Here is an 11,573-nt window from a genome sequence, read left to right as displayed (position 1 = left end):
TACATACATACATACATACATACATACATACATACAGGTAGTCATCGACTTATGACTGTGAATGGTTCCGACCGATCGGTCGGAAGTCGATTTGGTCGTAAGTCGGACAATCTTTGTTTATTTAATTTTTTATTTTTTATTTTTTAATATTATACTGTATAATGATACAATAGTCATCTGTGAGTCATACTGTATTTTATTAACATTTTCTTTGTTCAAGTCAAACACTGCACTACAGTACAATTGGTTTAATACGGTACTGTGTTTGCAAAAACATTCAAAAATACAAAACATGTTATTGGTCACTCATGCTTGGCTGTGGATCGTCGATGTTATCTGCAAGGGCAGCGCTCGAGGTATCCGGAGTTGTTTTTTTTCGTAAACATGGTGAGCTTTGAACGGTTTGTTTCTTTTTCTCCTCGTACATTTCACGATACGGGCGAAAAACATCGTGTGAAAAAAAAATTTTGTCGTCGTAAAGTGGTCATAAAGTCGAACAGTCGTAAATCACAGAGGTCGTAAGTCGACGACTACCTGTATATACATATCTACATGTATATATGTCTATATATATACATATACATATATATATATATATATATATATATATATATATATATATATACATATACATATACATATACATATCAACCTTTTTGACGACAGAAAAAAAAACAATGGTTATGTTTGACCTGCTTTTCTTACCTTTATGAATTTTCAATGTTGTCTCTCCACAACACTGGTTGATTAACTTTTTCTTTTTTTTTCTGTGTGTCCTCCATTGTTTCTATTCATCTTATTTCACCTTTCACTTTGTCAGTGCATGGATCAAAGTGGATCAGCTGAAGTCTTACCATCTGCACAAGGATAAAATGATGAAAGCCAACAAAAGCAAGCGTTTCCAACATTCATTGGATGCGGTGGAAGAATTTATCCGCAAAAAAAAGGTATATGTATGTTAACAGTTTTGTACTTGGTATGGTGTTTTAAAAAAATATTTTCAATGACTTTTCCACACCTCTTCCCTTCCCCACTACATTATTATGAATTATGTAAAGTAAAATGCAAGCATGTAAGCGAAAATGATTTGCATCTCCGGGAATTGTTTAATATTATCGATTGGAGATAGCTAAATGCTTGCCAAGTCTGCCATTCTTTATGAACCGTTTTGTTGGAGTGCTTACTTGAGTGCTTAAGCCACTTGTAGAGTGCTGTTAGACCGTAACACATGACACAGGTTTCCATGGTGATACCGTGGTGTGATTCTCTGTGGGGTCATCTCCGGAGTTAAGGCCCAGTCACACCTTAACGTTTTAGCCAGCAATGGCAACGTATCAAAATGTATGTAAAACGCTGGCTTACGTTGAACTTTTGATGTTTTTTTTTTAAGATTTGGACGTATTCATAATGGTTGGTCGTATGCATAACATATTAGTAATGGACACAGAACATTTCGTTGTCTTATAGATAACTTATACCAATGAATGCTTAGCAAGTTGTCGGCCTTCACAACCTATGCCCAACGATAGTCTAACTTAGGCATAGCGCGCTGCACGTATCGCCGACGATGACGTGACGTAGCCTATTAAAAGGCTGCCGCACAACGATTTAAATCATAACCGCTGGAGAAATGGAAGTGTCAACATCGCAGTCACACCTTGGCGATTTTGCCAGCGTATGCCGACCTCTGAAAAATGCGTCTAAAACGCTGGCGCACGTCGAATACGGTATGGGTAAGTTTGGTATGCGTGAATAGAACGCTAAAGTATGCTGTCATACGTCGTATTAACTGGAGTACGTCTTGTAATTATAAACGTGTTAAACATTTTATGACGTACTTGCCGTATGACACACCTTCCGCATGCGATGGGAATAAGTTGTACGCACGATATGTCAACGTTGTCACACGTCGACAAAAGTTACTTGTAAGGTACTCGTAAGTCAAAACACTCAAGGTAATGGTTAGCGTCAGTGTTCCAGACTCCATGGTTTTTTTTTTTTCCTTCGGTATGACGGTGATGTTGACACTTCGATTTCTCGTACGGTTATGATTTAAATCGTTGAGCGGCAACCTTTTAATTATATTATATTATAACTGCACTACAAATCGAAGTGTCAACATCACCGTCATACCGAAGAAAAAAAATAAAAAAAACATGGAGTCTGGAACACTGACGCTAACCATTACCTTGACGTGTTTCGACTTATGAGTACCTTACAAGTAACTTTTGTCGACGTGTGCCAACGTTCGCATATCGTGCGTACAACACGTTACTTACTCATAGGTTAGAAATAAGTTTCGCGTACGCTAAACATTACCTCGACGCATTTCGGCTTATGAGTAACTTACAAGTAATGTGTGTCAACGATCGCGTAACGTGCCTACAACTTATGGCCAGCGTTATGCGGAACGTGTGAGTCATGCGCTGGCATAGGTCTTAAAATTTCAAGCATGCAAAATTTGAGGACAACCGAAAAGTCCAACGTTTAAAGCCAGCGTACTACGACGTATGGCAGTGTTTTCCAGCGTGCTCTCAATGCTATCAAAACTTACCCATAACGTATTCGATGTTTACCAGCGTTTTACACAAATTTTGCAAAAATCGGCATAAGCTGGCTAAAACGTCAAGGTGTGACTGGGCCTTTCGCAAGTCACAATAAATTTGAGGATAACAATGAGTAAAAAAAAAATTTCAGTTGTTACAAAGCAATGAATCATCACATCACGGCAGGATAGCCGAGAGGTACGCAGTCTCGCTTTAAGCTGTCCAGCTTTGCTTTGAATCCCAACCCAAGTTAAATTCATCATCCTGGTGTTTCACAGGCAGGATGTTTCATCAATGTGTGTGCTGTCTCTCGGATGGACGTTAAACTGGGAGTCATATCGACCAGAATCCCCCACCTCTCTCTTTCTCTCTCTCTCTCTCTCTCTCTCTCTCTCTCTCTCTCTCTCTCGCTCTCGCTCTCTCTCTCTCTCTCTCTCTCTCTCTCTCTCTCTCTCTCTCTCTCTCTCTCTCTCTCTCTCTCTCTCTCTCTCTCTCTCTTTCTCTCATACTCTCTTCTCATATTTTCATATTCTTTCTCTTCATATTTTTCATATTTTCATATTTCATATTTTCATATTTTCATATTTTCATATTTTCATCTTCTTCTTCTTTCATTTTCTTCATTTTTCTTTCTTCATTTTCATTTTCATATTCTTTTCTTATTTTCTCCCTTATTTTCTTTCTCTTCTCCTTCTTTCTTCTTATTTTCTCTTCTTATTTTCTTTTCTTTTTATTTTCTTTCTCCCCTTTTCTCTTATTTTTCTCCTTTGATTTATTCTTCATCTTCATTTCTTTCTCCCTCATTTTCTTCTCCCTTCTGGCTGTTCTTTTCCTCTATTTTCTCTTCTCTCTCTCTCCTTCTTTCTCCTTCATTTTCTCTTTCTCCCCCTTATTTCTCTTTCTCCTCTATTTTCTTTCCCTCGCTTTCTCTCTGTCATTTTCTTTCTTCTCTCATGTTTTCTTTTTCTCTTCTCTCTTCGCTCGATTCTCTCTCTTTCTCTCTCTCTATTTTTCCTCATTTTCTTCGCTCTCGCTTATTTTCTTCCCTCTGTTTTCTCTCTCTATTTTTCCTTCTCTTTCTTCGCTTTCTCTTTTCTTTCTCTATTTTCTTCTCTTCTTCTCCTTCATATTCTTTCTCCTTATTTTCTCTCTCTTTCTCCCCTCATTCTCTCTTCTCCTCTTCATTTCTCTCTATTTTCTCTCTCTTCTCCCCTTTGAGCTCTTTCTCTTCTTCTCCCTCATTTCTCTTTATCTCTTCTCTATCTCTTCTCCTTTATTTTCTCTCTCTCTCTCGCTTTCTCTCATTTTCTCCTCTCTCTTCTTCCTCCCACTCTCTCTCGCTCTCTCTCCCCCCCGTCTCTCTCTCTCTCCCCCCCTTCTTTCTCCTCTCTCATTTCTTCTGTTCTTCTCTCCTTCTCTTCTCCTCTTCTCTCTCTCTCTCCCCTTATTTCTCTTTCTCCCATTTTCTCCTTTCCCCCCCTCTCTCTCTCTCCTCGTCTTTCTCTTTCTCCTCTCCCATTTTCTTTCTCTCCCTCTATTTTCTCTCTCTCTCTCTCTTTCTCTCTCATTTTCTCTCCCTCTCTATTTTCTCTTCTTCTCCCTCTCTCTCTTTCTCTCTCTCTCCCTCTATTTTCTCTCTCTCCCTCTCTCTCTCTCTCCCCGTCTCTATCTCTCCCCCCTCCCTCTCTCTCTCTCCCCCCTTTTCTCTCTCTCTCTCTCTCTCTCCCCCCGTCTATTCTCTCCTCCCGCTCTCTCTCTCCCCCCCGCTCTCTCTTCTTTCTCTCCCGACTCTCTCCTCCCCCCGTCTCTCTCTCTCCTCTCTCTCTCTCTCCCCGCTCTCTCTCTCCCCCTCTCTCTCTCTCTCTCTCTCTTTCTCCGTCATTTTCTTTCTCTCTCTCTCTCTTTTCTCCCTTCCCTCTATTCTTTCTCTCACTCCTTCTCTCTCCTCCTTTTCTTTTCTCTGATTTCTCCTCTCTATTTCTCTTCTCCTCTTTTTTCTTCTCTCCTCATTTTCTCTCTTCATTTTCTTCCTCTCTATTTTCTTTCTCTCTATTTTCTTTCTCTCTATTTTCTCCCCCCTCCTTTCTTCTCCTCTCTCTTTCTTTCTCTCTTTCTCCTCATTTTCTCTCTCTTCTTTCCCTTTCTCTTCTCTTTCTCTCTCTCCTCCCTCATTTTCTCCCTTATTTTCTTCTCTCCTTATTTTCTTCTCTCTTATTTTCTTCTCCTCTCTATTTTCTCCTCATTTTCTCTCCCTCTATTTTCTTCTCCTCTCTTTTTCTTCTCCCTCTATTTTCTTTCTCCTCTATTTTCTTCTCCTCTTCTCTTTTCTTCTCCTCTCATTTCTCTTCTCCTCTCATTTTCTCTTCTCCTCTATTTTCTCTCTCTCCCTTCATTTTCTCTCCTCTTCTCCTCTATTTTCTCCTCTCTTCTTCTTCTCCTCTTATTTTTCTTCTCCCTTTCTCTCTCTCTTATTTTCTTCCTCTTCTCTCCTCTATTTTCTTCTCTCTCTATTTTCTCTCTCCTCTCATTTCTCTCCTCTCATTTTCTCTCTCCTCTATTTTCTCTCTTCTCCCTCTCTCTTCCTTTCTCCCTCTCATTTTCTCTCTCCTCATTTTCTTCTTCTCCCTCATTTCTCTCTCTCTTCTCCCTCTCATTTCTCTCTCTTCTTCTCCTCTCTATTTTCTTCTCCTCATTTTCTCCCCCCCTCTCTTCTCTTCTCCCTCATTTTCTCTTCTCTCTCCTCTCTTTCTTCTCTCTCTCTCATTTCTTCTCTCTCCTCTCTTCTTCTCTCTCTATTTCTCTCCTCTATTTTCTTTCTTCTCTCTCATTTTCTTCTCTCCTCATTTTCTCTCCTCTTCTTCTCCTCATTTTCTTTCTCTCTCTCTCTCTCTCCTCTATTTTCTCTTCTCTCTTCTTCTCCTCATTTTCTTTCTCCTCTCATTTCTCTCTCTCCCCCTCTCATTTTCTTCTTCCTCATTTTCTCCTCTATTTCTCTCTCTCCTTCATTCTCCTCTTTCCTCTCTCTCCTTCTCCTTCTCCTCTTTCTCTCCTCTCATTTTTCTTCTCCTCTCTCTTCTCTCTCTCATTTTCTTCTCTCTCTCTCTCTCTCTCTCATTTTCTCCTCATTTCCTTCTCTCTTATTCTTCTCCTCTTTCTTCTCTTTCTCCCTCATCTTCTTTCTCTCTCCTCATTTTCTCCTCTCATTTCTCTTTCTCTCATTTTCTTTCTCTCTCTTCTCTCTCTCTATTCTCTTCTCTCTATTCTTCTTCTCCTCTCATTTTCTTCCTCTCTCTTTCTCTCTCTCATTTTTCTCCCTCTCATTTTCTCTCCTCTGATTTCTCTCCTTTCTTTCTCTTCTCTCTTTTCTCCTTTCTATCTCTCTCTATTCCTTTCTCCCTTTTCTTCTCCCTCATTTGACTTTCTCTCTCTCCCCATCTCTCTCTCTCTCCTCATTTCTCTCCTCATTTCTCTTCTCCTTATTCTCTTCTCTCTATTTCTCCTCTTCATTCTCTCTCTCTCTTTCCTCTCATTTCTCTTTCTTCTCTCTCTTTTCTCCTCTCTTTCTCCCTTTCATTTTCTTTCCTCATTTTCTTCTCCTCATTTTCTTCTCCCTTCCCATTTTTCTTTCTTCTCTCCTCATTTTCTTCTCCCTCATTCTTCTTCTCATTTTCTCTCCTCATTTTCTCTCATTTTCTTTCTTCCTTTCTTTTTTTCTTCATCTTATTTTTTCTTTCCTTTTTTCTTCTCCCTTTATTTCTTTCTCTCTTTTTCTTTCCTTATTTTCTTCTTTTCTCTCTTTTCTTTCTTCCTTTTCTTTCTTTCCTTCATTTTCTTTCTTTCTTTCATTTTCTTTCCTTATTTTCTTTCCTTTATTTTCTTCCTTTATTTTTTCCTTTATTTTCTCTTATTTTCTTTTCCTTTATTTTCCTTATTTTCTTCCTTTATTTTCTCCTTATTTTCTTCTCCTTTATTTTCTTCTCCTTATTTTCTCTTCTTCCTTATTTTTCCTTTCCTTTTTCTTTCTTCTTCATATTTTCTTTCTTATTTTCTTCCTTTTTCCTTTATTTTCTTTCTCTCCTTATTTTCTCTTCTTTCTCCTCTATTTTCTTTCCTTCTATTTTCTTTCTCATTTTCTTCTCCTCATTTTCTTTTCTCTCTCATTTTCTTCCTTTATTTTCTTTTTCTTCATTTTCCTTTCTATTTTCTCTCTCATTTTCTTTCTTTCCTCCTATTTTTCTTCTCCTCTTTTCTCTCATTTTTCTTCTTATTTTCTCCTTTATTTTCTTTCTTTCTCCTCTTATTTTCTTCTCCCCTCGCTTTTCTTTCTCTCATTTTCTCTTTCTCTTTCTCTCTCTCTCTTTCTCTCTCTCGCTTTTCTCTCTCTCTCATTTTCTCTCTCCCTCTATTCTTCTTCCTCTTTCTCTCTCTCTCATTTTCTCCTCTCTCTCTCTTCTTCTCTCCCTCTCTCTCTCTCTCTTCTCTTCTCTCTCCTCTATTTTCTTCTTCTCTCCCTCTCATTTCTTTCTTCTCCTCTCTATTTTCTCTTCTCTCTCCTCTCTTTCTCCTCTCATTTTCTCCTCTCTATTTTCTCTCATTTTCTCCCTCTCTATCTCTCTCATTTTCTTCTCTCTCATTTCTCTTCTCTCCTCTATTCTCTCTTCTCCTCTATTTTCTCTCCTCCTATTTTCTTCTCCTCTGATTTCTCTTCTCCTCTGATCTTCTCTCCTCTGACTTCTTCTCTGACCTCTCTTCCTCTGACTCTTTCTTCTCTCTCTCTCTCATTTCTTCTCCTCTATTTCTCTATTTTCTCCTCTATTTTCTCTTCTCTCTCATTTTCTTCTCCTTCATTTTCTCTCCTCTCATTTTCTTCTCTCCCTCATTTTCTTCTTCCCCTTTTCTCCTCATTTTCTCTCTCTCTCATTTTCTCTTCCTCTCTATTTTCTCTTCTCCTTCTATTTTCTTCTCTCTATTTCTTCTTCCTCTATTTTCTTCTCCTTATTTTCTATTCTCCCTCTATTTTCTTCTCTCATTTTCTTCCTATTTTCTTTTCTTCTTTCTTTTCCTTTCTTTTATTTTATTTTCATTTTTTATTTTTTCTTTTTCTTTCTTTATTTTCTCCTTTTCTTTTCTAGTTTTCTTCTCTCATATTCTCTATTTTCTCTCTATTTTCTCTCATTTCTCCCTCATTTTCTTTCTCTCTATTTTCTTCTCTCTCATTTTCTTCTCTCTATTTTCTTCCTCATTATTTTCTCTCTATTTTCTTTCTCCTTTATTTTCTCTCTTTATTTTCTTTCCTTCATTTTCTTCTCTCATTTTCTTCTCTCATATTTTCTCTCATTTTCTTTCTTTCTCTATTTTTTTCTCCTTATTTTCTCTTATTTTTCTTTCTCCTTATCTTTTTCTTCCTCTTCTTTCTCTTCTTTCTTTCTCTATTTTCTTCTTCTTCATTTTTTCCTTTATTTTCTTTCTCTTATTTTCTTTCTCCTCATATTTTCTTCCTTCTTCTCTTTTTTCTCTTATTTTCTTCCTCATATTTTCTTTCTCCTTTTTCTTTCTCCTCATTTTCTTCTCCCTCATTCATTTCTTCCCTCTTTATTTTCTTTCTCTCTCTCATTCATTTTCTCCTGCTCTTCTCTCTTTCATTTTCTTCATTTCTCTCCCCCCTCATTTTCTCTTCTCTCTCATTTCTATTTTTCTCTCTCTATTTTCTTCTCTCTCTATTTTCTTCCTCCTATTTCCTGACTCCCCCTTATTTTCTTCTCCTCTATTTTCTCCTCATTTTCTTTCCCTCTCATTTTTCTCCCCCTCTTTCTCTCATTTTCTCTCTCATTCTCTTCTCCTCTCATTTCTCTTCTCCTCTATTTCTTCTTTCTCTCATTTTCTTCTCCTCCATATTTTCTTCTCCTCTGACCTCATTTTTCTCCTTGATTTTCTTCTCTCATTTTCTTTCTTCTCTCATTTTCTCTCATTTCTCCTTTCATTTTCTCCCTCATTTTCTTCTCTCTCATTTTCTCCTCTTTCATTTCTTTCTCCTCATTTTCTCCTCTCATTTTCTTCTTCTCATTTTCTTTCTTCATTTTCTCTCTCCCTTTTCTTTCTTTCTCTCATTTTCCCCGTTTTCTTCCCCTTTCTTCCTCTCATTCTTCTCTCTCTATTTTCTCTCTTCTCTATTTCTCTCCTCTCATTTTTCTCTTCTCTCTCATTTCTCTCCCTCTTTCTCTCATTTTCTTCTTCTCCTTCCCCGCTCTCATTCTCTCTTCTCTCTCATATTCTTCTCCTTCTCTCTCCCCCTTCTTCTCTCTATTCTCTCCTCTTATTTTCTTTCTGACTCTTTATTTTCTCCTCTGATCCTTCTTCTCTCTCTCCTCTTCCTACTTTCTTCTCTCTCATTTCTCTTTCTCTCATTTCTTCCTTCTCCTTTCTTCTTTCTTTCTCTCATATTCTCTCCCCCTTCTCTCTATTTCCTCTATTCTCTCCCCTCATTTCTCCTCTTTCTCTTCTCTCCTCTATTTTCTTCTCCTCTATTTTCTCCTCTATTTTCTCTCTCTATTTTCTTCCTCTATTTCTTTCTTCTTCCTCATATTTTCTTCTCTTTCCTCATTTTTCTCTCTCATTTTCTCCTCATTTTCTCTCTCTTTCTCTCATTTTCTCCCTTTCTTTCTCCTTCTCTCATTTCTTTCTTTCTTTTTCCTCATTTTTTCTTCTCTCTCATTTTTTCTCCTTTCATTTTCTCTTCTCCTCATTTTCTTCTCTTTTCTCTTTTTCTTTCTTTCCCTCCCTTCCTCATTTCTTCTCTCTCATTTTCTTCCTCTCTATTTCTTCTATCTCTCTGGCTTTCTTTCTCCTTATTTCTTTTCTTCCCTCTCTTATTTTCTTCTCCTCATTTTCTCTATTTCTCTCTCTATTTTCTTTTCTTCTTCTCTCTATTTTCCTTCTCTATTTTCTTCCTCTATTTTCTTCCTCATTTTTCTTTCTATTTTCTTTCTTTCTCTCATTTCTCTCCTCATTTCTCTCTCTTCTTTCTTCTTTCTTCTCCTCTCATTTTCTCCGACTTCATTTTCTTCTTCTTTCTTTCTTCTTATTTTCTCCTTGGCTCATTTTCTTTCTTCTCTATTCTCTCTCTTTCTTTCTTTTTCCTCTATTTCTCTTCTTTTCTCCTCTATTTCTTCTTCCCTCTCTTTCATTTCTCTCTCTATTTTTCTCTCTTATTTTCTCATCTCTATTTTCTCCTCTTATTCTCCCTCTTATTCCTTTTCTCTCTCATTTCTTCTCCCTCTATTTTCTTTCTCCTCTCATTTTCTTCTCCTCTATTTTCTTCTCTCTCTATTTTCTCTCTTCTCTCTCTTCTTCTCTCTTACATTTTCTTCTTCCTTATTCTTATTTCTTCGACTCTCGTTTTCTTCTCCTTTTCTCTCATCTTCTCTCTTTTTCTCTTTCTATTTTTCTTTCTCTTTTCTCTCTTTCTCTTTTCTTTCCTCCTTATTTTCTTCTCTCCTCTATTTTCTCTCTCATTTTCTTTTTTTCTCTTTCTCTCATTTTTTCTCATTTCTCTCTCCTTATTTTTCTTTCTTCATTTTTCTCTCCCTTATTTTCTTTCTCCTCTTTTCTTTCTCTCTTCCTCTTTATTTTCTCTATCCATTTTCTCATATTTTCTTCTCTCATTTATCTTTCTCTCCTCTCTTTCTTATTTTTCATCTATTTTATTTTCTTTCTCATTTCTTTCTTTCTCTCCTTTCTTCTTTCTTCTTCTCTCTTCTCTCTATTTTCTTCTCCTCTTTTCTTCTCTCTCTATTTTCTTCTCCTCTCATTTTCTTCTCTTTCTTCCCTCTATTTCTCCTCTATTTTCTCCTCTTTTCTCTCTCATTTTCTTTCTTTTCTCCTTCTATTTTTCTTCTCCTGCTCTCTTATTTCTTCTTCCTTCATTTTCTCCTCTCTATTTTCTCTCTCCTCTATTTTCTCCTTTTCTCTCTCCCGCTCATTTTCTTCTCATTTTCTCCTCCATTTTCTTCTCTCTTTCTCTCTCTCCTCATTTTCTCCTCTATTTTCTTTCTCCCTCCATTTCTTCTCTCTCATTTTCTTCTCTCCTCTATTTCATTCTCTCTCCTCATTTCTTTCTATTTTCTTTCTCCCTTTATTTTCTCCTTTCTTTTCTCTTTCTCCCTTTATTTTCTCCTCATTTTCTTTCTCCTCATTTTCTCTCTCATTTTCTTTCTCCTCATTTTCTTTCTTCTCTTTCTTTCTCTTATTCTTTCTCCTCTCTCTTTCTTTCTCTCTCCTATTTTCTTCTCTCTATTTTCTCCTCTCATTTTTCTTCTCCTCTATTTTCTTCTCCTCTATTTTCTCTCTTCTCTTCTCTTTCTTCTCTCTATTTTCTTTCTTCTCTATTTTCTTTCTTCTTTCTTTTCTCCTCTATTTTCTCCTCATTTTCTTCTCTCATTTTCTCTCCTCATTTTTTCTCCTCTCATTTTCTTCTCCTCTCATTTTCTCTCTTCTCTCCTCTATTTTCTTCCTCATTTTCTCTTTTCTCCTCATTTTCTTTCTCCTCTATTTTCTCCTCTTTTTCTCCTCTCATTTTCTCTCTCTTCTCCTCTATTTTCTTCTCTCCTTTTCTTCTTCTTTTCTCCTCTATTTCTTCTTCTCATTTTCTCCTCTCTATTTTCTTCTCCTCTATTTTCTTCTCCTCTATTTTCTTCCTTCTCTCTCTTATTTTCTTTCTCCTCTCATTTTCTTCTCCTCTCATTTTCTCTCTCCCCCCTCTATTTTCTTCTCTCCTCTATTTCTTCTCTCTCTCTCTCTTCTCTTCTCTCTCTGCTCTCTCTCCCCCCATTTTCTCTTCTCTCCCTCTCTCTTCTCTCTCCTCTGTCTTCTTCTCTCTCTCCCTTATTTTCTTCTTCTCCTTTCTCTCTATTTTTCCTTCTCCCCTCTCTTCTCCCCATTTCTTCTCTCCTCTCATTTTCTCCCCTCTCTTCTTCTCTCTCTCTTCTTCTCTCTCCCCGACTTTCTTCTCCTCTTATTTCTTCTTCTTCC

General features: G+C 37.0%; 1 protein-coding gene across 1 annotated transcript in view; it reads left to right on the top strand.

Moving 5' to 3' along the window:
• Positions 1 to 799: 799 nt before the first annotated feature.
• The window catches only part of GLYR1 (glyoxylate reductase 1 homolog), a 226,335-nt gene continuing 215,561 nt past the window's right edge, over positions 800 to 11,573 (top strand). The window contains exon 1 of the mRNA XM_085861442.1: positions 800 to 947. Coding sequence (XP_085717568.1) covers positions 873 to 947 — 75 coding nt within the window. The 5' untranslated portion in view covers positions 800 to 872. The remainder of the gene's footprint in view (positions 948 to 11,573) is intronic.

The sequence above is a fragment of the Eptatretus burgeri genome, chromosome 17 (genome assembly GCF_056783735.1).
Source record: "Eptatretus burgeri isolate ZD-2024b chromosome 17, Ebu_testis_v1, whole genome shotgun sequence".
NCBI classification, from domain to species: domain Eukaryota; kingdom Metazoa; phylum Chordata; class Myxini; order Myxiniformes; family Myxinidae; genus Eptatretus; species Eptatretus burgeri.
This window is presented reverse-complemented; position numbering and strand designations above follow the sequence as displayed.